At 39.3% G+C, this 25,214-nt stretch overlaps 1 protein-coding gene across 1 annotated transcript; it reads right to left on the bottom strand.

The window, feature by feature from the left end:
- Positions 1–19,761: 19,761 nt before the first annotated feature.
- On the bottom strand, positions 19,762–22,207 carry pmp22a (peripheral myelin protein 22a). The gene is made up of 5 exons (XM_026916174.3): positions 22,007–22,207; positions 21,097–21,192; positions 20,899–20,992; positions 20,672–20,812; positions 19,762–20,563 (listed from the first exon to the last, which is right to left on the bottom strand). The coding sequence occupies exons 2-5, from the start codon at positions 21,172–21,174 to the stop codon at positions 20,403–20,405; spliced, it is 474 nt and encodes a 157-aa protein (XP_026771975.2). The 5' UTR covers positions 21,175–21,192; positions 22,007–22,207; the 3' UTR covers positions 19,762–20,402.
- Between the last annotated feature and the right edge of the window lie 3,007 nt (positions 22,208–25,214).

Genomic DNA, 25,214 nt, shown 5'->3' with positions numbered 1-25,214 from the left:
TCACAGTTATGAGCTTTATATCATACTTCTTGCATAAAGTAAAGAAGTTGCATAAAGTGTTTTTGCACCCTGCAGGTTCTCAGTCACAATGCACACCTCTAGTCTCAACCAGATGCCCAGTGAACCATTCCATCAAGCTTTCTAAAAAAAAAAGGTACACTGAATGTACTCACAAGGATAAGAATATCTAAACGTTTTGACCTTGTAAGGACATTTTGCTTTGGAACATTTAAAAAAAAAAAAAAAAAGAACAGAGCCCATATATTAAAGTTACTTACTTAGATAAATGTAGTTACTGAGGTTGAGATTAAGGTTAGGCTTAGGTGTAACATTACTTAGCTGCATTAATAATTAATGCAATGTAAGGTCCTTACTGTGTGTGTGTGTGTGTGTGTGTGTGGAATCAAGCTATAATTGCTATGCTCCCAGCTGGGACATTGTTGTTTGTGTAGATATCCTCAGGCTGTTGTGTGCAAAGCTTCAGTTGTCTCCAGGTTGTGAAGCGCAGTGAGTTAACACCTGGCAATTCACAATGCTCTCTTCTCATAGTAAAGCCGACAGGGAGAAGCGAGAAAGCCACAAAACTGTGTTCAGTGAATGGGAATTAGAAACAACAGGTTGTCATTGTGTCATTCCATTTGGGGATGGATACGTATGAAAACAAACTTCAGATTGCATGCAGTTGGCTGATGAAATGATGTTTGGTCAGGTATGTGTCCATATGAGTCTCAGGATGTCTTTAGTAAAGGGTGGCTATAAATCTCAAAGCCTTGTAATGAAGTTAATCACTAAAAACCATGTGATCTCCTGTAAGCCACTTGAGCACAATGTATAATAGCGCCAGGTACACTGTGCTGAGCTGCAGTGATTACAGGACACCTGGTCCTTTAAGTAAATTAAATAAAGATTCCTCTAGAATGTAATGTGGGAAAGGTTATGGGATAAATGTATGACTGTTTAATGTATTTGCAAATTGCCATTTTGAAGATTAGTCCAAATATTACCAGCAATCCAGTCTAAAAATTCCTTCCTTGTTTATGTGAAGAAACACAAGGAATTTCTTTAGGCTGCATTTCAAAATCATTTGATCGATTCTGCACATATTTGAATGAAACAAAACAGCTTGTTTTAAAAACAAAACAACCAGCAAACCATCAGTCACTTCATGCATGTCTATGAACTGTTCCAGTCATAATATTTACACAGTTCTACAGTGGATAAAAAGAACTGCAGTCATCAATTAGACAAATGCCTCGGGTTCATTCACTTTCTGCTTTCGTCTGTACTTGACACTGCTTAATCTTAGTTCAGGAAGAAGGTAACCTACTTGGTCCAGGGGTTCTGGGTTGAGTGGTGGTGGTGGTGCTGATGGGGAGGGTCAAACTGGCTAATGTTGGTAGCATTTTCTCTTCCAGTAAGCCAGTTTATGGCTATAGCTCGACTGCTGGTGATGACATGTCCATCAGGAAATGGCCGGGAGTGAAGGAAATCCAACACAGGACTCTCCAGATCATTCACCTTTCACTGCATATCAGCCATACTTTGAGGTTTTATAATCACAAACGGTCAGAGGAAACACACAAGCCTTTTTTTGTAAAGACTGATATTTGATATATGAAGAATTTTAGTGAATAGGCTGTTGCTTTTATAATAGCATCTGAAAAACCTTATTTAAGGATAATTTTTGTTTGCTTTGCTTAATATTAGAAGTTGTGCTCATAAGAGTTTCGATTCAGAGACATTTTGAAGGCTTTTAATTTTCCATTACTGCATTGCACTTACTCAGAGGGCTTCAGACTAACAATTATTCCATAAACAGAACAGCCTTGTGTTGAATTTAGTAACTCTCTTAAATTACAAACCTTGTGATATGAGGGAATCTTGAGTGGATCTGAAATGGTGTACAGTTTTTAACCAATCACACAGAATTATTCCTCAGTATAATATATATATATGTAATATATATGACCACTTTAATAGGAAAACCGGTACATTCATAATAATCCCCCTGGCATGGATTATTTTCCTAGAACAACACATCGCTTCCCACTAGACCTGTGAGTCAGTGCAAGGAATATTCCTTTGGTTTTCAGACACCTATTCTACACATACATGTGTCACCAACATAATAAAATGTAGTAGTGCTAGAATACAAATCTGAAATTAAAAAAATAAAAAGCTGGGTGGTCAAGACTTGAGGTTGAAGAAAATTCATAATGTCCATTTGGGGTTATTTGTCCAAAAAATTATGGAACCTTGGGGTTAAATGCTGTTGTTAGACTCTTGCGCATGAAAATCCCAGGAGATCAGCATTTTCTGAAATACTCCAACCAGCCCATCTGGTACCAACAAGCATGCCATGCTCAAAATGACTGACATGACATTTGTTCCCCATTCTGATGTTTGATGTGAACATTAACTGAAACTCTTGCCTAGAATCTGCATGGTTTTATGCATTGCACTGCCGCAAGACAATTGGCTGATTGGATAATTTTATGAATGTGCAGAGGTACAGGTGCTCCTAATAAAGTGGATGGAGAGTGCATGTTTGAAGGCTGCATTTTTTAAAACCAAAGTGGTTGAATGGTTTACAGCTATGTTGTTTTGATATGATGTGATCACTGTGATAATTGAATATGATATTTTTTAGTAGGTGAAAATTCCATAAGAAATGGAAATGCTACATAATATTAATAATCACTGAAACTAATGGAACTAATCTGCATCTTATTAATTAATAATTATAAATACTTATTAATTATTAAATAATTAATGAATAATTATTATTACTTGATTATACACCCAAGTGTATATATTAAAGCAAATCCCTTGTTCCTTTGTCATAAGTAAGCTCTTTTCCTTAAGACCATTCATGCAAAGGGGTGATGGGCATAGAGCTTTGACAAATAAGATTAGTGGACCTTACACATGGCAGCACTACCACTCTGGTGTCAGATGGGAACATTATTCTCTTGTTAGGATAAAATGGTTTGGTAACTTTCCCTACCAAGTTCATGGTGAAAAGTCCCTGATGACTGTCTCAACATTTTCAGCCTGGTCCTACTTTACCTTTGGTGAATATTAAGGCCCCATTTCCTTTGTACCGCATTATCTGATAGTTGGGTCTAGAGGCCACTTTGAGCAAGTCTGCAGTGTGTCCTTGTCACCCCACTGTCTATGCCCTAAGTGTGCCATGATCTTTTGCTTTCAGAAAGTTTTTGTGTAAAGGATATAAGCATAGGCTTTCCACTTTTCTGAAGCACAGTACCGTCTGTAGCCATGATTATCTCTCAGTGATAAAAATGTGATCTCTGTAGTGTGTCGTCTTCTCCACCTTGCTTTCTTTAAGGACTCACAATGACGTCTACCCTGATCCAAAGTAAAAAAAAAAAAAAAAAAAAAAAGAGGCGTTATGATTTATCAAACATTTTTTGCATTTCTGTCACAAATGTGAAATACATTGCCTAAACATGCTTAACAAAATTTCACAACTAGCCTACAGTCTGAAGGCATAATCAAAAACATATAATGAGTTAAAATGATAATTACTGTAGGGATCCAACAGGCAAACAGGCAAAGAAACAATAATGAAAGCAGTAAATGTACATGAGATAAGGTTAGGATCAATAGCAAGACTTCACAAAGACAGAATAGTCTAACAGAGGTTAACAGACTAAGGGAAAAGTAATTGACTGGGTGTTAGGAAAGCAGAGCTCTTGAAATTTCTGGCAGGAGTGAAATGTGACAATTTTGTTTAGAATTTCCTTTGAGGTTAGAGACAAAAGATAAAGGTGGTTTTATATTATGAGACTGTAGTAAAAAAAAGAGAGAGAGAGATAAAGCACTTGGCTGGACTAATAATGTTTATGTCGCCTGGGAGATATTGCAACACTTAACACATAGATAGTTTTGGAACTTGCAGGGATTTAATGTGGTTTTGCAATTAATTGCATCGTTACTCATGCTCATGAAAGTTAACAGAAATTAAAGGAATGCTAGAGCAGCATATTTCCCTAGACAACTCTTCCACAAGCTCCTGTTTAATCAACATTCATCCTTTATCATTTTTTTTTCTTCCAGTCAGCTCTTCCAATTCTGCTACCAGTCCTTCATTTACTTTTTGTCGACACTGGTACATTGAAAAAATGGAATGTGTATTCTGTTAAATGTAAAAAATATATATTACATATGGTTTACGTACGGATGTATGACAACAAATTATGTTAATGTAACTCAATTCAATCACGTGGAACCGATTTACGCTTTTGAATCAAGTAAATTCAGTGAGCTTTTTTTTCGGTGTATGGACCTCTGTGTTCACTTTAAACTAATTTTTTCAATAGTAAAACTTTAAATCTTAGAAAAGAACAAAAGTTTCCATTGGCAAGAAAGGAGAGAATGGAATTCATTCAACGCTACTTTGAGGAAGCACATTCATATTTACACGTGCACACACGAATCGACTTTCTACAGTGAAAAGAATGCTTATTGAACCCACACTCTCACCTGAGCTGAGGATCAAACGCAGGTTACTGGCATTCTGCAACAACCACATCACCGCTGAGATATTCTACCACACACATTTCAGCCATGTTAATTTAAATACTATAGTTACAGTATCTGTACTATGTGACTTGATCACCCTCACGTTACATAATTCAATCTTGTAATTAGAAACTTGCTTGAATTAGGTTTAGTATAAGCAATGAAATCACATTTTGATGAGAAACGTAATATTTTTTATGTAAACCATACATAATATTTTTTCTTAAATCTACCGACCACACAGTCAATTTTTTTCAGTGTATGAGATGTGAATAGGAAACTGGTCTTTTGCCATTTCTGATTGTTTTGTCACTTGGCATCAGGTGTCCATGTAGCAAACTGAAGGAGGTCTTGCAAAGGATGACTTGCAGGAAGTCAAGGTACAAAGAATGGAATAGTAAATAGAAATGGTTATGTGAGGGTTAAAATCGACACTAACATTTCTTCACTCACAGCATCCTTCTTGTTGTTCTCTCTGTTCTCCCTAAAACATATTTACATTTGCATTTGAAATGCACTCATGATCAAAATTTTATGGCATTCGAGTGCAGCAGTTTGACCTTCCACAATTACGGAATTTTCAAACACCCAGCTTCTGGTGACAAGGTACTCATTTCTAATGTCAGTAGCTACTGAAGTCCTTTTTTTCCTGCCCAAATGCCCATAATACTCTGATCTATAGCAAAGAGGTCTAAAGTTTTGATTCGTCACAGGCCAGCCTTGCCGGATTCCAAGCATTTCCATGGTTTCCTGCTTCTGCTTGTCATTCACTGTCACCTCCTTTCTTTGCCTGCTCTTTAGTAATGAACTTTCCTGACAGGATCTTGTATAACAGTCATCAAAGAACAGCAAAGTAGCAAAATCTGCACTGACAGCTTTCAAAAGGTGAAAATGTGAAAAGTGCCAAAGTGTATCCTAGGCGCTAAGCATCTGCACCTCGAATTTATCAGCATTTAGCACCTTCCTTTTAACATAACGTGGAGTGAGAGACAGAAAATAAGTCCTCCTGGTGCTGCAGTGGTAAGAAAAAAAACCCCAGAACAATTAACAGAAAAAGAAAAGCCTGTTAGTTTTTCATTGGATATTTTTCAATAACATTAACCATAATTCAGTGGGAGTGAGCAAAACACTTTATGCCTCTCTCTCTCTCTCTCTCTCACACACACACACACACACTCACACACACGCATGCATGCAAACAAACTCTGAATCATGCTTTATAGCCAGTTTAGATTCCACAACTTGGTTCCAATTCCACTGTCTGTCCTGGAGAAACCCTTCTCCATCCCACAGCAGTGAGTTGTAATGAGCAAAAGTCTGTGTGTGCATCCAGCCAGCCTAAGCCAAGCCTGACCAGCATCAAGCCACATCTAAGGCCTTCTGAATGATCCTATAATTATTTCAGAACTTGCCCCTCCACCAAACTCCCTTTGAAGTCTTGTATCCACTTGTGCTGTCAGACGGACGAATGAGCCCTCCAGCACCATTTCTGCTTAGCGGCTAAGCAGCTTGGCTTCATACACAACACGCCATTCTGTAGTCTTGTTCTCTGTTACGCTGCCATTTATTTATTACATGAATATCCAGCACACATTCATGAACACTATCACACTATAGTGCAGACCTTTTCATTTCTCACTAATTCTTTAAGTAGATTGTAGTGAAGTAGCAGTTTCTGTGTTTCGATTGTCCTGTTAAGTCAGTGACTAATGAAACAATATGCATTTAAGGAAATGAAATGTTATATAATGCAAATAAAGTTTTACTAGAGATATTCACAGGCCTCATGCTAGATGCATCATATTTTATAAGCATGTTAGCAAGTGTTTCAAAGAGCACGTATCCATGCCACTTACAGCAAGGTGATGAAATGATTTTCCTTAAACAACATGTCCAAAAGTTTGCTGACTGAATCCTGCACCAGACAAATTAAGAGGCAGTAGCTTGTACGAGGAGCACTCTGGTGTGTCACAACTAGTTTAAGTCTTCATAAATCATTCACTGGACCATTAAAAAGCACCCTTTACCCAATAGAGCAGCTCTCTCAATAAAGCAACAAGTGTGAATGGTTTCTGTGATGCCAGTAAAAAGGGGTTGGAATTAATCCACTGAGCCAAGTACTCCCTTCTAGGAAGCCTACACTGCTCCATTACTACATGTCTTATTACATGCCATCCATGTCATTTTTACTGTGAAATCTTACAGAATTGGACAGGAACTAATGTAATATGACAGATAAACAAGCAACTAAAAAGCCAGTGTAGGACTAGTATAATGAAATTTGGCCTATCTTCTTATGGCTTCTTTTTCTCCCCAATTTGGTTCACCTGCCAGTTCCCACCCACAAGTCAGCTGTCCCCGATCATACAACAGCTACCAACTGGGGAGAGTGAAGGCTAACACATGCTTCCTCCAACACACTTGAGGCCAGCAAAATGCATCGTTTTGAACTGTTGCTCATGTTGTATCACAGGGTAACACCCTCAGAGGAACGTGCTCTCTACCCTCTTCCACATACATGAGCTCACAGACAGCCGCTAGTGTCACTGTAATTGACAGGGGAGAGGGAGTATGCCATCCACACCAGTCTGAGAGCATGGCCAATTTTGCTTCCTTGGCTGCTAGATATGGATGGCTGTGGCTCGCGAGCTGGGTTATTTTCTAATAAAATTCTAATAAAAATGTCTGACCTTTCAAAATATTATAGAAGGCATTATTGTTTGTAACAAAACAAATAAACATAAAAGATCAGACATCATTATGGAATGCACACTGGGTAAAACCTTTCCTAATATTTTTTATGATATAATTTTTCTGAGATATTTCAAATAAACTATAGTGCAGAAATGTTCATTCATGATGCTGCTAAAATTAGATGCTAAGATGCTGAAACTAATAAACCATGAGACAGTGAGTGCTGGTTTGAAGGGAGGAACCTTCCACAACACACTCTAAGCCCTGTTGTCTTTCTTCTTTAGAGCCCACCACAGCTATTCAGAATGCTCGATCCAGGGCCAAGCCTTCATTGAGGCTGGTTACAAAAGCTCATGGGTGGCTGGCTCCAGTCTTACATTCACAGGGGAGCCGCACATTTCTCTCAGCACACACATCCAACTCAGATCAATGTACTTTAGGCTTGCCATTATCTTCCCCTGGGTCATCCTCCTAACTATTTAAAATGAACTGAGAATACTGATCATGAGTATCGTCTGGTTAATGCAGTACTCATTATTGCACTGCCTGCAATAGTCTTACATATGTAACCTTTGGGCAATGGCCTTGAAGGGCAGTAATCCTCAAATCTGCCCAGTTCATCACTTTTCATGCAGACCAGACTAGTACTGTCACTAAAAGACTTCCTATCAAATATCAAAGGCTCAATGAGGAACAGATTCAATGCCTCATAGTAGGCAATAGAACAGAGAACATGACAATGGATTTATTATCCACAATTTAAACCAAGGAAACATGAGCATGCAGACCTCTGGTCTCAATTTATTTTCTATGCTTGTCAAACCAGTGTTATAACTGACAAATGAAAAATAAGCGAGACGAAAGTGTGTCTCCTTCAGCACTTCACCCATCTCTTTACAGCACATTCTTTTGGCTGGTGCCATGTAGTAATAACACACAGTTTCAGGAGTTCATTTATAGAGCTCCACATTTCTAACATGTTCATAATTGGTGATTAATAGCACATTTGAACAAACAATATTTGAACATTCATTGCTTTCCTGTAGTTTCTAATCATATCTGAATGCCAAAATAAACCTTCAGGGTTCAGACATTTTGATGCTTCCTACAACTCCTCTCCATTTCAGGAATAAAGACTTCAGAACTTCAAAAAAAAAAAACCACAAAACTTTTTTTTTTCCATTTCACACATGTCTGACAGCCACTGCATGAGGGTTCACTCTATGAGTATCATGAGCGATGCTCGCTGCAATGCATCACTAACGTAAAACCTCTGTGTTAAAATACAGTATTGCAACTTTCTTCACTGTATAAGATTTTCATTTTTGCTCCTTCCAGAAGTTTGTTAAGCATCTGTTCGTAAACATAAAGTGGAGTTGCTCTGAAGCATGTCTAGCTGCTTTACAAAAGCCAGACAGTGCTTTGGGAAATGCACTGCTTTTGTTTACCGGATCTGAGTCTGCATCAAATCCAACACAGGCTGCATAACCAAAATTTATATGAGAGGGTGAATAGAAAACATGATTTAAATTTTAATTGTTGACACATTCGTTGAGTGATTCCACCCAGTCAGGACTGAGAGAATACAATGAGGGGAGCCCAAATGTGGTCTGGAGGCTTGAAACATGTATGTTTACTGGCAGAAATCTGCTTCTCATTCCATCTTCGCTGCAGTAAATGAACACTGTCAGTACAGTGTGATTCCGCACAGAATGGCAGACCGAGGCAAGCTGGAAGGAGGCAGGATTTTGCATGAAGGCTGCGGTAAAGACTGCGTGCTAACAAAAAAACAAATTGTGACTGCTTCAAGATCAAAGCCATGCCACCTCTTACTCCATCCACATGCAGGTAATGAGGAAAAGATTTTAGTTCTGAACATGATTTTCACTCAAGCATAGAGACTAGTTGGGTTTCAGTGCAGTGTACTGTCTCTCAGCTCAGGTCCTACTGTTAATTGATGACTTACACTAAACCTATCAAATGATCTACATTAAATAATTGAAAGAGTTTAAGTTTTGGAGTGAAGGTTTGTTTTCAAGGTTCTATTAAGTCTGAGACATATAGCAGTTCACCCAAAAATACCACACAAAATATTGATCACTTATTATGTACCTGGTATCATAACAGCTAAGTTTAGATCACAGTTACTACAGAGTTGTGTTATTAGAATGGCAATATCAAGCTCAATAGAATGTTTTGAGGGAGATATTTTTGCGAGTAGTCTTTTTGTAAAAGGAGTTCAATGTCAACCATCTATTTGTTAGGTTTAAATAACATGAGATGCTTAAAGCTTGGAACATCTCCAACAGGATCAGATCTCCAACAAGTACAGAGTTCACATCGCCTGCCAACTAGAAGCTTGCAGACACTACATAAGCATGATCTGGGAGCACACTGTAGAGCACCCTATGTGGGGTCTGAACTCCAGCAGGATGAAGATCTGGCTCATGTTTCTCCAGCCACAAAAAAGTCCTTGTGCCAAAAAAGAAATAAAAAGCCAAATGACAGAGAGAGAGAAGTCTATAGACTGTGTATTGTTAGTAAGCAAGCAGAATAGCCACATAAACCACAAAACCACAGCAGCAGGAGTGGACTTGACAAAGCAGGACCACAACAGAGGGGCTGGAGTTGCTGGGTTGTGATATGTACCCGCTAACCATGTTCCTTTCCTGTGAAAAAGAGAGCATGGTTTGCTGAGCAGAGTCTTGTAAGCATAGCTACATATGCTTGCTTGTAGCCATACAGTCTCAGTTTTCTTAGAAGCTCAGATTTATTTCAGTGATTCTATAGTTTGTGTTTGTGAAAATGGTACATTTGCTTGCGGGAAGGCTTTGACTTTTATAGCATCATCGTGTGTTGTGTATCTACTGCACATGTATTTTGTAAGAATCAAGGCTAGTGTTTTTCCAATCTGATTGATTTATTGGACTACTTGTGCCCCAGGGATATGAAAAACAGATCTAATATTGAGATCTGTTATTGAGTAGCATTTTTCTAGTACTGCTAAACTCCATAGATGTTCTGAAAAGTTCTAGACATGATTCACAAAAGTTTTCAGTGATGTGTTCAAGATTTCAGTGCTATTTTGGTACCCCAAAGCTGGTGCTAATTTCTTCACTTACCTCCATCTAAGACAGGTGCTAGTCTTTTGCAAGAAGTCAGTCCATCTGCTCACTGAGAAACAGTTAACCTGTCAAACTAAAGCTCTGGGATCCAAAAGGCAGAGCCTGAGAAAAGAATGAGTATGTGTGCACACAGGCAACCTTCAGCAAGAGGCATGGTGTCTATCATTTTTATGGAAAACTCAGTTGTCCATGTGCAAAAACCACATGTATAGTAGCTTTGTTATTCTTGACTCACAGCATGATGGGACTGCTGTGATGATGTAAAAGAGTCAGGGAAGAAAAAACCTTGAGTTGATAAAGCCAGTTAGATGACCCAGGGCTCCACCCACATCTTCAAACGCATACCCATGATCCATCCTCTATGGTTTTTTTTTTTGTTGTTCAGTCCAGCGTATGACAGGAGGACTTTGGGGTTTGTTTGTCTTCCTCAAGACTCTTATCTCCAAAGGAATGGTTGGTGCACCACATAAAGTGTGAACCCTGGACCGGAGGAAACTCATTTTGACCCTGCAGGTGGAATATGTAGACTGATAGTGGGGGCTCAAGGCGACAGAAAAGCATTGGAGTGTGAAAGCAGTGCCTTGATCTCTTAGGGGAAGTCTGATTTACTGCACAACAACAGAAAGGTTGGACTAATGATACTAAAAATTAATTTGATGCAGTGGTTACTTTCTCTAGTCTGTTCCTTTAAAGGTAGCACCATATAATTTTATGCCTTCAATGAGAAAAGGGAGCTTGTGTTCAACCATTGATTATTGTGATGAATTGTGATTTTGTCAAATCAAGGACTAACTAGAGAGGATGCACTGAAATATTCCTTTCTGAATGTCCTACCATCCATAAGGCACCAGCATCTCTCAGTTATGAGTGTATATTTCAAGAGGTGGACTGTAAATTGCAAGAGAAGCCAAGTGAAGCATAATTTTGTTTGGAACAAATGAAGGACTTAAGTCAGCTGTTTTGTTTTGGTACCAAAGGTCCATGTCTGCTGTCCATATGGCTCCAACTGGCCATTTACTCATTTACATGAAAACCCATGTCATTTTACAAACGCTCAGTGTTGTCCCCATTCCACAGTAAGACATAGCACTATAGTTGAATCCAGAAAAGATTAAATTTAGCATTGTTAATTGTTTTTTGGTTTGTCCTTCTGGGGGAAATCCTTAAAAGTTGTATGTAGAACCATATAACAGAGAATCTGGTTGAAGTAGAACTTGGAACCTTTAAAGGCAAAAATCATTACCTTTCTTTTTAAGAGTGCAAAACAAGTGGCCTATTGTGACACCACAACACGGCAATGAATCAAGGCAAGCAGACTGAACCTTTGTCTAAGAGTATGATGGAAGAAGAGAGAAAAGCTCAGGTTAAGTCTCATGATCAGCAGTCGGCCATTCAGCATGACCTCAGGTTCAAGGTCAAATGGTTTATTAACTTACTCTGATGGTGACACTGACGACGGCTACTGCATAGAAGGAATGGGTATTAAACTCATTAAGGGACTGAAAACAAACGGAGCTTTGATAATAAATGCATCTGGTTCAGGTCATGGAGCATGTCAAAAACTGAAAGTGCTCCAGGAACCTGGAGAGTCTTTCTAATTAGGAGCTAATGTCAGTCTGACTTTTTTTTTGTTTGTTTGTTTTCAAAATGCTTCAAAATAAGACTTACATTTAAATCTTTAAATTATCACCTCCCTAGGCCTTCACGCCAATTTTTTTAAACCTATAAACAAAGATAATAATTCTTTGTCTGTTTCTAAATGCCTGACAGTGTTAAGCTGCTGGGAACATTAAGATTTCAGGCAATTTTCCTGTTACAAAATGAACACACATAGCTTCTCACAACCTCCTTTCTGTAATCATTCCTGGTCTAGCCGTGGGCAAGACTCACAAGTGTCATGCTGCGTGCAAGATTTGAAGTTTCGTGGCAAGTCTCTTTCTTACCGTAGTTACCGCACCTCTTTTCCATCCTATTAGGTGAGGCCATGTTTTGTTGTAAAAATGATAATTATGTGTCATAAAGATTTTTTGTGGTAAACCACAAACCATGTAGCTGTGACCTGGCAATACATAATGATATTAAGTCTTGTCGAGACATGGAGTTGTTGTCATGACTGATAAAAGCTAGTTTGAACCGTCAGGAGTTAATACCTCATGAGTTAATTGGGCATATTTCAATAGGTGAACTACCTGAACATGGAATGTGGCATAGGAACTGACTGTCTCATGAGTAAAAAAGGCTTTGAAGTGTTCTCATTATTCATTATTTATAGCTGAAACCCATTGTGAATGTATCAGTCAGGCTTCAAGGATGTACAAGAAAAATAAATAAGTATTCTTACTTTTACTTCTGGTTTTTCTTCTATCCCCCAAATGACTTAATTCAAAACATACTTCATTTATGCCCCAGGACTTGGAGTGCTTTTATATCTGTTCCTCTTTGAACTTGAGGTGCAAGTTACATAAACTGCATACTGACTACAAGGATATCTGCAGAAAAATCTAAAGAATTCATTCTAATTTCAAGTCATTAATCCACATTAGAATTTCACATTGATTCCTGACAATTTGACACTCAATCAGATCCATCTGATCCCTGTAAAAGACAAAAACATTATTAAACTGAAGATCAGTGCCTGTAGATCTGTCAAACACTCACACAAACATAAAACACTAATAAGATGTTATCATTAACAGCATGGGAATTGCATCATGTTGACGCTTTAGGTAAAAGTGCTCTGGGATTTGTCTTGACAACTGTCTCTTGAGTGCACATGAGGAAATTCAGCTATAGATAAGCAAACCGAGAAATGACGCAAACCCTCCTTTACACTATGATGAACTTCCATTCACCTTTTGCTGCTCCTTCATCCCTGACTCTTTTTCCTTTGCTGCAAAATCATTTGTTTGTATTTCATAAGCTTTTAACAGTTTTACAGGGACACCCAGCTCAGTCCAAATGTACTGGTTACTCAATACACCATTAACTTCTGTCTATAGACTTTTACAGTGTGCATTTTCTCTCAGTGTCTATCGTTAACCACAATGAGGGCATTTGAGGTACTCTGTCCATCAGACAGAATTGTGAAATGCACTTAAAATGACTATAAAAAATTTTGCGTTTGCGTTTGATAGAAAAAAGTCCCAGATATAAGCCTCCTGCTTTTAGTCAGGAGTGATTAGAAGCTTACTGCAAGGCAATTAACCTGCAGGCAGAGAGGATGGGGGGATGGCTGTGGGAGATAACACCGTGGGTAGATCAGATCCAATCAGACTGTGGTGGCTACGCACTGTTTCTTGTTTATAGCTCATCCAATGGGAAACATACTCGGAAGATAGAGAGATAAGTTTAATACAGACTCGCCCAATCTGTCTAAGCAGAGCTGACACTAATAGCAAATGCAATGTTGTGCTAGTGGGGGATGAGCCTGTCTGATTGTGCTGCCAGAGGATACCCAGAGGAAGTATCTTTCTATAAGTGTTTACCTGAAGCCTGTGCTCTGTCAAGTGATACGTATGAGCTGCACTCTTCAAAGCTGCCATCCATCTTGGGGCTAAAATGTTTGCTGGGTGTAATGCAAGCTCTCATTTATCTCAGGCTGAATCATACCTATTGGGCCACTGATCATTCATTACTCACTAAAACAGAGGGTCCAGCGAGGACTAAACAAACAAACCCACAAGTACACCAAAGGCTCCAAGTGAGGTCAGCAGGGTTAAACTAGCTGAACCTGCACTGACCTTTATTAGTTTTCCTCTATTTAATCAGGCGTCTGTTAGAGAGGAAGCTAATTGAACTGGTTTAACCTGATGATGGCTGGGCGTAATAACACTCCCTGAACACAGAGACACAGAGCCATGAACTCTGACCAGTGGCAGTCTAATTACCACACACTGTGCAGTGCTTGTTCAAACAGTGGCATATAATTATGCATATGTGTAATCATATGACGTGCAAAAGACTCATCCACAAGTGAACACTACACAGGCATTAAAATGCTAAACTCTTTTTATGGTGTCCCAAAACGAATCTTCATTGTGTATCCAAAAATATGGTAGACCACTAATATAATAAGTATAATTCTTTTTCAACCACTGAGGTTGAAATTTGGTCCCACACTAAGAATACAGTGAAGGAAAATGAAAGAGACAAGAGATCTGTAATTAGACACAAGCATGAAGGCTTAAGACACAGTAATGGAGATGTTGCTGCCTGCAAGTTAAGGATTAGAGGCAATAGCATAAGAGTTTTAGAGATTACATAGTCACAGAGCTCACCTATTGCAGTCAACTTCATAATTACTGGCACATTTCGAGAAAATGTGTTAAAATTATGTATGCAAAATTGCAAGAACCTCTGAAATAATAGCACTTTCTCTTTGAGATAATAGAAATAGCCAACCCTAAAATTAAAAAAATAATAATTTCAACAAATGTTCATTCTTGAAAATTGTTTTTTACTTTTAAGGATAAAGGATTTTGTTCTGAATGATTCAAGTGTCTCTAACCTTGTTAGAATTTAGGAAAATGCTCAGTGCTGTTATTCAGTCCAGGAGAGGAGTTGTCAAGCTCATTGTTGGGGAATGGGACAATTATTGTGGAACCAGGGTTTTCTATGTAAGACTTAAAAATATTGTGTTAAAAAAGTCCCCATATGTTCATGCATACATTTTGTATCATTTTCGTGAAGGATGCCAATAATTGTGGAATTGACTGTAGGTGGTGTGAAAGCAAATGTACTTCATTTGGTTCTCACCTTCAATGCATGAAGTGCACCTGAGAGAGGAAGAGTAGTAGAGGTATGTGTCTTGATGGGGAAGAAAACATACAAACCTGGGTAATTGAGTATGGACACATGAATAGTGCATAAAACTGTACATAAACAAGTGCATTTTAGAGTCTTGTGGTAATTCCTAAAGATAACATGAAGTTAGAAAGCCAATATTTAGGTTAAGAAGTCCTCAAGTCCTAACTGAGGAAAAACTTTATGGGAACTGAATGCTCAACTGCTTAAGATTTGAAAGTTTAGAACAAGCTAACACATCAACTCCATGACGATCACTCACTTTAGCTGAGCGTGGAAGAAGCTTTTGTACTTCTCTGGCTTGCCTGACTTGAGAACTAAACCAAGAGGGGAAGAGGTCACAGGAAAGAAAAGCGAGAGGAGCGAGACGAGTGCATTAGATGGGTTATTTAGAGTTTCTGAAAAAGCATCTTCTCAGGGTGCATTACTGGGTCATAGTTTTTGTTAGAATGTGTGCTTTTGAGGAAAGAAAAACTCTGGTAGCAGTATATTCCTGACAGATCCTTTGCTTTCTGTCTTATTTCTTAGCTCTTTGCTTGTACTGATATATCTTTGCCTAGGAGCTTCCGTGAAGCTGGAAGTGAGAGCAGAGACTCCTGTATCTTCAGAGGGCCTGTCAGTCAAACTAGTAGCAATTTAAGCACCAAGGTCAGAGGTCAAAGGCGTCACTGGGTTGTGCATCTGCAGCTTGGGCCAGGTCTCCTCGCCAAGGCAGTCAAAGAGAGCAGCCAGCCGCACTGTAATGTGTATTAGCACCACAAAGAGGCTGCAGAGGGGCTCGGGTGGGGGCCATGCTTTGATTTTGGGGAGATTTATAGCCATGATGAAATTGGGTCTGAATATCCCCAGCTTCCCCATTTTCTCCATCATTTACTCCCATCTAAAGAGTCTGCCTTTGTTCCTGGAGACGGTCGCCTGGGATGAAAAAGATGGCCAATCTAAAGAAAAAGCGAGGGGACGCTCCCCCGGCTGGCTGGAGACACTTGCTTTGAGTCCTTTATCAGCTGATGCATGGCACAAGGTGAGTAGGACCACTGGAACACTTGATCCTTTTAATCCACAACATCTTGTCCAATTAATTTATGCCTACGTGATCAAGTTGGAGGATGGAAACAAAATGCCTAACACCAGCACTGGTTCATGGTGGTCATTCTGCAAAGCAGATAGACAGAGTTGTGACCACAAATGCTGGACAATATCCACTTCACCCTGCTCTGTCTCGTCCCAGATGAGGGGCTCTACATCCTGTAGTAAATACTGGCTGTCCCTCCATGACCCCGGCAGAGATAAATAACTCTTAAGGTTAACCACGTTTGAAATGGAGCTGTGAGGCCATTACGGGCCCCCTGAGTTTTTCTTGACATTCCCAATATGTCAAGTGCTGCTGTACAAATTTGGGTTCAGAAGTGTGGAAGGTAGTTTGAGCTGTTTTAGCAATAGGTAAACAATTCATTCAATGCCACATTCTTAGACATATTATTCCTCTGTGATAGAGGTGTTAATGGTGACAAACACATGTTGTGTATAGGCTACTGAAACACCTTTGGCAGCATCTCTTATTGATACACTGATCCAAATACTGACAACAGTTTCATTAAGACTTATAAATGTTTCCCTTGTACTGAGCGAAACCATGAGTTATATATTGTCTTAAACTGGAACATCATGCCACTTTGTGAAATGACACGCCATGATTCTCACAGAAGGTCAGAACATTCCAGGTGACATAAATTATTTCCATATGTAGCACTGAATGACAGTAAGCCTACTGGGCAATACGGCAAAAGTATCAAATTATAATACATTTTCATTTTCAAGATACACAATATGTAAAACTACACTTAGGTTTGCTATAGAGTGCTAGAAAAAGAGTTGTGCATTGATACCAAAAACATCAAACCCTACTGTAAACTAAATAGTTATTATTTAAACCAATTGATTAAATTGATTAAATTGCTAAATTATTGATTAAATGTACATCTATTTACCTTCCTTTGCTTTGTAGCACCAAATTAAAGGTTTAATAGTATGTCTAATTCAAATGTAACAGATTGTCTGTGAAGTTTACATTCATAAATATATTCATCCACTCACACTGTAATGTAAAAAGTCCTGGAGAGGTTTCCTGTGATCAACAGACGCCATATTCAGAACCATGTAAATTGCGATACAGGCTAGCACACCCACTCTCTCTAAATAAAAACAAGTTGGTTTTATTTCTATTTATTTATATTATATACTTATGGTGTTTAGTTTTGTCATTGTTACTGTTATAACTGAGTGAAATAAATAATGTCAAATACACAAGAAAACAACATGATGATATGTATCACATGAACATACCTGCCTACAATGTGTAATCACTGTCTAACATTCATTCATCTGAAGTAACTGCTTTATTCTAGTCAGGGTTGTGGCTAGTCCATCACACTCATATTCACACCTAGGGGTATTTTAGCATAACCAGACTGCATGTTTTTGTCCAGTGGGAGGAAACCAGGGAACCCAGAGGAAACCCAAACAGAGACAGGGAGAACATGCAGAACTTCAGACAAAGACGAACCCAAGCTCAGGATTGAACCAGGGACCCTGGAGGGGTAAAGTGCCGCAATGCCACCCTCAGTATCTAACATATGCAGTCAGAAGCAAAAATTTGCACACCCTTAGGACAAACTAAAGTAGGCAACGAAGTTTAAGTTATAGTAACAAGGGGTTAAGAGTTCTATATTGCACAGGCATACAATAAATAAATAAATAAAATTTCTGCTGATTTTCCTTATGTTCCTGCACGATACATCTCATTTTCATTTGTAACTTATTAGAATTCACAGATCAGTCTTTGTAAGTAAAATTTCCTCCCTTTTTTGTTGCACTCCTGTGCTCACCTGTAGGTGGATAAGAGTCTGTCGCCATCTTGTGGTCATATCACCCATCTGCAGTTTTCTGAGCTTGGAAATGAATGTTACAGAGTAGTTTATTCTCCAGGGCCTTCACGTTAATTCGTTTTTTTTTTTTTTTTGAAAAAAAAAATGCAAAGGACATTTGTTTTTTAAAATATTAAATATGCTATTTTATATAGCTCTCTCATTTCTTCTTTGCTTAGCTTGATATTCGTGGTGTACTACTGCATCCCACAATGCACCGGGGCCAGCTTTAAAAAATCAGCAGGGCCATCCAGTTTATCCATATGTTAATAAAATGTCTAATAAACTTAGTTTTTAATTGTGTATAATATCGCTATTTATGGAATTGTTTGAGAAATGCAATGTAATATTTGGTCATAAAGATTTGTTTAACTTAATTATCAGTCACACCTCAATATTTAATACAGAAGAGGAAATTAGCCATTTATGCTAAATAGCTCATTACTGTATGTACGCTGTAAAAAAAAAATTAAAGCCGAATTAGCTTGACTGCTTTAAAGCCTTTCTCCACTGGCTTCATACTGTACACACTGTAAGTGAACACGTTTCACAGTAATTGTAGAAAATCTTAGCACAGAAATAAAGCCGTCTGAGATAAGACAGAAAGTAACGAAGACCTACAGTGAATTTGAATTACACCGGTGGTCACGTGACTGTGTAGTATAGTAAATGCCAATCATCTCATATTACTGTACACTGTAGTCCTACATTTTGTAGTGTGCAGGGAAGATGGGTTCATGATTTTTGTGTGGCACGTTTGGGTGTTGTGAGAGTGCCTAAAATGTGAATGCTAATCCTATATAGAATTGTTCATTCATTCATTCATTCATTCATTTATGTATTCATGAATGCATTCCTTCATTCCTTCATCTTCAGTAACTATATTATCCTAGTCAGGCTCGTGTTGGAACACTGAGCGCAAGATGGGAGAATTCACCCCATCACAGGGCACCATTCACACACTTAATCACGCCTAGGGGCAATTTAATGTAGCCATTCTGCCTACTTGCATGTTTTTGACAGTGGGAGGAAACCAGAGAAGCCAGAGGAAACCCGAATAAACACCAGGAGAACATGCAAAAGTCCTCACAGGAAGCCTGGACCCTGGAGCTGTGAAGCAGCAGTGCTATCCACTGCACCACCGTGCCACTCATATAGAACTGTTGTTGTTTTACAAACTATGTACAGCAACTTTAAGTATTATATTTTATGTAGAAATACAAGACTCCTAAGCAGATAACCTCTCAACATGTATTTTAAACTGACTAATGCATTTTAAACATTGACACTGACCCTGGTCTCATGTACAGATATCCACTGATCCCACAATCAGCCTTGTAGAATACATGCAGCCCTGTAGAGCTATGCTAGGCCTCAGCCTGCTTATGGGGAGTAGATGCAAACACAGCAGTCAGCTAGAACATCTGGTTTTTCCTCCCATGAAGAAAAAAAAAATTAAAAGATGACTTCATTCTCTTTAGTATCCCCCTGAGAGGGGTTTTGCTCCATTATTAAACAGATAATTATTGCGAGCTTAAACCATTGCAAGCTTAACTGTCATCTCAATAGAGATTGGATACGACACATTATAGCAAATATATGCAGTGAATTACACTCAATTCGCTTCACTTCAGATGCCCTCAGGTGGCCTAGCAAAATGAGGTGGAAAATTCTGTATTATTCACTTATTTATTTTTAAAATCTTATTAAAAAAGCATACAGAACAAAAACAATTAGCTTTTGAAAGGATATTTTGGCACACATACAATACACAATGTAAAATAATTTTGCTCAAATTAACAGACTTTGAGCTTATAGGTATATCTAGCTATTAACTGAAGGCAAAACAAAAACATAGCACCATTTCACTATTTAAAAACATGAACAGAACAAAAATTTTAAAAATCTTTTTGGTTTATCACATAAAAATAAGCACAATTTCATCATACAATCATTGTGAAATTGGATTTTAAGAATGTATTTCTATTAGATACAAGCTATGGAGTAAAACACACAAGGATAAAAATGATCTTTATACTGTCTTCTTTGTGGTCAGCTTCAAAATATGGACCTTCATCAAAAATGTTTCAACATTCATATGTACAAAAACTATGTAAAAGTGATATAAATAGTATCACAAACCACAGACCCGTCCTCACTGAGTCGTCATTGAGTTGGATCTTCATGATTTGTCACTTTTGCATGATCACACATTTGGCATTGTTATACAGGCCAGCAGGAAAAGGCCATTTGGGTCTGTGGACTGAGTGTCATTCTCAGTGATGTCAGCGGGGGTCTCTCCACTGATCCTTCATTCCTTCTTCCTCAGAATGATGTAAATGAGGCCGCTTATCAGAGTGAGAGGGAACGCCAGCCAGGCTAAGACAAAGGCAAAGCCAAACGAGTACCTCTCATCCTGCTGTTCTCGGCTCATCACTGTGTAGATAATAGCTCCACTCATCACAAATAGGCCTACAAGAGCAAGCAAGAGAACAAGGCAAATGATGCGACACACCCATTCTATCTCAAACAATCATTTTCTGTCACAGCATGCATCTGTAATCTGATTGGAATACTTACTGGAGAGGATCTGAAAGACAGCAGTGAAGAAGAATCGTCCTCCCTTGTTCAGGGTGAAGAGTTGCCAAATGAATAAGATCAAAGACAGCAGGCAGAAGATTGTGGCTAGGATCATCAGACCCTGTACTGCCTGCAGCCAGTCTAAAATAACAAACCGGGAGACCAAAATTAACCCTGGCATTCTGAACAGTCTTAATTTATTTATTTTTGACAAATGTCTTGCCTACCTGAGTTACTGACATCTTTGCAGTGATAGCCTCCATTTTCTGTTGTGCAGTCATACCAGAGGTTAAAAGTGCTTGCCTGAAATTTGCTCCAGGCCTTGATTAAAGAAATAAAGACAAACCCAGACATGCCCATCAGTTCAATAAATAACCTACACACCCTAATCAGGCATGGGGTGCAAAAAGAACATGGATACTCACATTCACAGATGTAGAAATGAACAGCAGAATCAGATCCAGAAGGTGCAATATGACTGTTCCGATCAGGACCACCAGCATGGTTGCGTTAACCTGTACCTGAGGCAAAAACAGAGGTAGCAGAATAGTTAGTAATTATTAGTATATAATAGTATGTGGTTTGGGACAGAGTGCATTACAGGAGATAGACATCACCCCAGCAGTTCCCTCTATCTGGTGTATTAAAGGTCATTTTTACATGCAGTTTATTATCAGGACAGCAGGAGGCGCTCTGTTCTAACTATTGCAAGATGATCTTGGCCCCAGTGTGTATTTCAAATTTAAAAACTTACTGCACATCTACGTTATAGTAACAACCAGAGGAGAAAACATCGCTGAAGAGATGTAAACACTTGAATACACATCCATTTAGCTTGGAAAAGATGCAGCAAGAGCAAGCAGGCTTCCAGGTTTGCATTCTGTCGCACTGAGAAAAAACTTGTAAACAAGTAGGTTCAAAATTCTCTGGAGAAAGTAGAGATTGATATGTAACAGATAGAGTATTTTTTAGATGTTTCTTTTTAAATAAATAGGGTTTTTTAACCAGAGAGGTTGTTTTCCTCCACATTTGAGAGCAGGGCTTTGGGAATTGAGGCGTGGGCTACACGCAGCCCATCCGCTTAAAGCCAAGGATGCACTGCTCACATGCAACACAAACGCCTGGAAAAGTTACTGATTTGCGCAAAAGATGACAAAATAAAACCCTCACATCCAAAATCCTACTGCGATCAAAAGTAAACAATCTATTAATGACGCAGAAAGATTGTTCCATGATGAAAAATAACGGGAAGTCCCAGCTCCTGCGATGCTGATAATCCTTCAAATACGCATGTGACTGTTTTGACCAAAATGTTAAAAAAAAACTCCAACTTACGAGGTGAAGTGAAGAATCCTTGAAAAGAGCTAGAAAGAGGAGGCAGGAGAAAAACACCGAGCCACCTTTACTACGAGATCCTTGTATAGATTCCCCTAAACCACGGGCTCTGGATTCCAGATGTGGATTTTCTTTTGCCTCTTTTTTTTCAGGAACGTGAGAACACCGCCCTGCGCGCGCCTGTGCGTCACCACACACGCCTCTGCCTCCACACACACGTAGTGCACTGCAGGACTGGTCTACTACACTGTTTTGGTGCCTTATAGACTGCTCTCAGAGCAAAACGAGAACTTATTAAGATTTTATTGAGCAGTGGTGCAGTGTTTCGCTCGTGCTTTGTTTGGTGCTGGTGCAAAAAAAAAAATGCGTTCAGACGCGCGCTCACACTTTATGTTTGGTTCAGGGGATTTGCGCTTGCATGGACTTTTGCAAACAGTAATTTACTTTTGCACAAAGTTATTTAACGGAATAGTGTGTGTGTGTGTGTGTGTGTGTGTGTGTGTGTGTGTGCGCCCCTCCCAGTGGCCCCGCGGTATGCCCAGAATGCCGGCGTGTGTAACAACACCGCTATTTACTCCGACAGCTGGGGTGGGAGAGCTGTGCTTAAACTTTGCCAGACCCCTCATCGCAGCAGGGACTGTGAAGGAGTGAGTCACAGCCCCACCATGTTTGCACCATGTTCACCATTCCATGTGGGTTTTACTCAAATGCTGTAAAGTGTGGAACTCAAATAAGGCCAGAGCTTAAAGATACGTGCTCTAGCACTCATTACAGAGGCAGAATGCTGCTCTAGGTTTATTCAGGCATTCTCATTTTTATGGAATTAATATATTTCACACAATTTATGCTATGAAGTAAAGGACTTCATTATATGCAGGGTGCCAGCTTGCTTATAAAGTCCAACATTATGACAAATATTTACAAAGTAAATAAACAAATCAATACAATTGAACAATGCTGTATTAAGAACAGTAAATCTTCTGTATTTGGTCTGAGATAGGTGAATATCATTCATTCATTCATCTGGGTTGAGGCGGATCCTGAGCCTAACACTGGAGCCTAATGCCAGGAAAACTGAGTACGAGGAGGAAATACGCCCTGGATGGGATGCCACACTGAATCGCATCTAGGTAGCCAATCCACCTACTTGCATGTTTTTGTGAGATGGTGTGAAACCAGAGAACCTGGAGAAAACTCATACGGGCATGTGGAGAACGTGCGAAACTCCACACCTGAGCTACCAGGTATGAAAATGATTAGACTAATTCATTGATGCATAAGTACAGTACATTCATGCAGTCAGTGTAGATTTCATATGAATTTACTGTAGATAGCAGACTGTAGTCCTGTGTTCACATGCAAGATCTGTGTTGCATGAATCAATATTCAAGATTCAAAGCGTTTGTTGTCATGTGCACAGTGAGGAAACCAAATTTCCCTGTACAATGAAACTCTTTCTTTGCTGTCCACATTGAATGCCAAGATAAATGCAAACTATTTTAAAAATTAAAAAAAAAAAAAAAACAGACATATACATACAAACAAACATAATAAAGTGTAGAATATAGATTATGTATATAGAAATATAGACTATGTACATCTGTATGTGTGAGTGTGCAATGTTGACTTGTGCAAAACAGTAGTACAGTACATGTAGTAACAGTAATGTGTTCACGTGTAGCAGTAATATGAAGTATATCTCTATGTGCAATATTGACTTATGTACAAAACAATAACAATAACAAATACAAAAACAACAGTACAGTAGCCTGTAGCAAATTGAGTGCTACCCCACAATAACAGTAGCAGCTGTCACATTTAACAATGTGCAAATCAAAATGAAGCTACTTGATAAGAATAGCAGCAGTAACATTTACAAATGTGCAAATTGAGCTGTAGCTGTTCAGTCCACCTATTCTATGAGATATGTGAGACTAGTTTGTGTCCACTGGCTACCTATTTAAAAGTCTAATGGCTGAGGGGAAGAAGGAGTTCCTTAGTCTGGAAGTCCTGCATTTCACACTCCTGGACCTCTGTCCTGAGGGCAGGAGTGTGAACAGTCCGTATTGTGGGTGGGTTGGGTCCTTAAGGATGGAGGCAGCTCTCCTGTGGACTCTGTGGTGGTAAATAGTCTGCAGAGAGGGCAGTGGAGTCCTGACGATCTTCTCAGCAGTCTTCACCACTCTCTGCAGACATTTGCATCCCTTATTTTAGTGCTGCCATACCACACAGTGATGCAGCTGGTCAAGACACTCTCAACAACACAGCTGTAGAAGTTGTTGAGGATCTCAGCCTCCTCAGGAAGTACAGCCGCTGTTGTGCTTTCTTAACCAGCTGGGTGGTGTTGAGTGTCCAGGTGAGGTCCTTGCTGATGTGGACCCCCAAATATTTAAAGCTGCTCACCCTCTCCACTTCAAGCTCTCGGATAAACAGTGGCTGGTGAGTTCTCCTCTCTTTCTTCATGTCCACTATCATCTCCTTTGTCTTGTCCGTGTTGAGGGTGAGGTTGTTGTCCTCACACCATGTCACAAGACTGGCCACCTCCCTCCTGTAGGCCGCTTCATCTCTGCCAGTGATCCGTCCTATCACTGCGGTGTCGTCGGCGAACTTCACGATGATGTTGTCCTTGTGGGAGGCGACACAGACAACATCATCGTTGTCACAATATGGCACATGTATACTGTGTAAAATACATTAGTTTGGAAAACATGTAAAGTCTGATCTGGTGCTAATCCAGTGTTTCAGGCTGGTATAGAACCCAGTACTGATAGTCAGTATCAGATTGTTGCAACCTTGTTGCAACTATGTTTGAATCACAACCACTGTACATGCATGTGCAATATTATATGCGTTTACTCATTGCAGTAAAATTCATCTTACCAATTTGACTTGACTGATTAACATAATGTAAGCTCAATGCCCAAACTGCACTCCACAATCTGCAGTAGCAGTTCAAACATGGCCCAATGCTGTAGGAAAACCACAGACCTGGCAACACTGTCACTGTGCTGTGCGTCACAACCCCACAGTTTTCAAAGAGCACTATGGTAGGGCATCATCTCTGCCATGCCTTCTTGCTGGAGCAGTGTTTGTAAATACAGTGGTGAAAGCATGTCCTGGAGTCAGGCCCTGATCTGTGGCTCTGTGACTCTGCCTAAGTCCTGAATCCACAGCCTGGACACGAATGGAGGACTGTGGGTAAGAGAGG

Source organism: Pangasianodon hypophthalmus, chromosome 13, assembly GCF_027358585.1.
Source record: "Pangasianodon hypophthalmus isolate fPanHyp1 chromosome 13, fPanHyp1.pri, whole genome shotgun sequence".
NCBI lineage: Eukaryota > Metazoa > Chordata > Actinopteri > Siluriformes > Pangasiidae > Pangasianodon > Pangasianodon hypophthalmus.
Note: the sequence above shows the minus strand (reverse complement) of the source record. Positions and strands in the feature narration are given on the sequence as shown.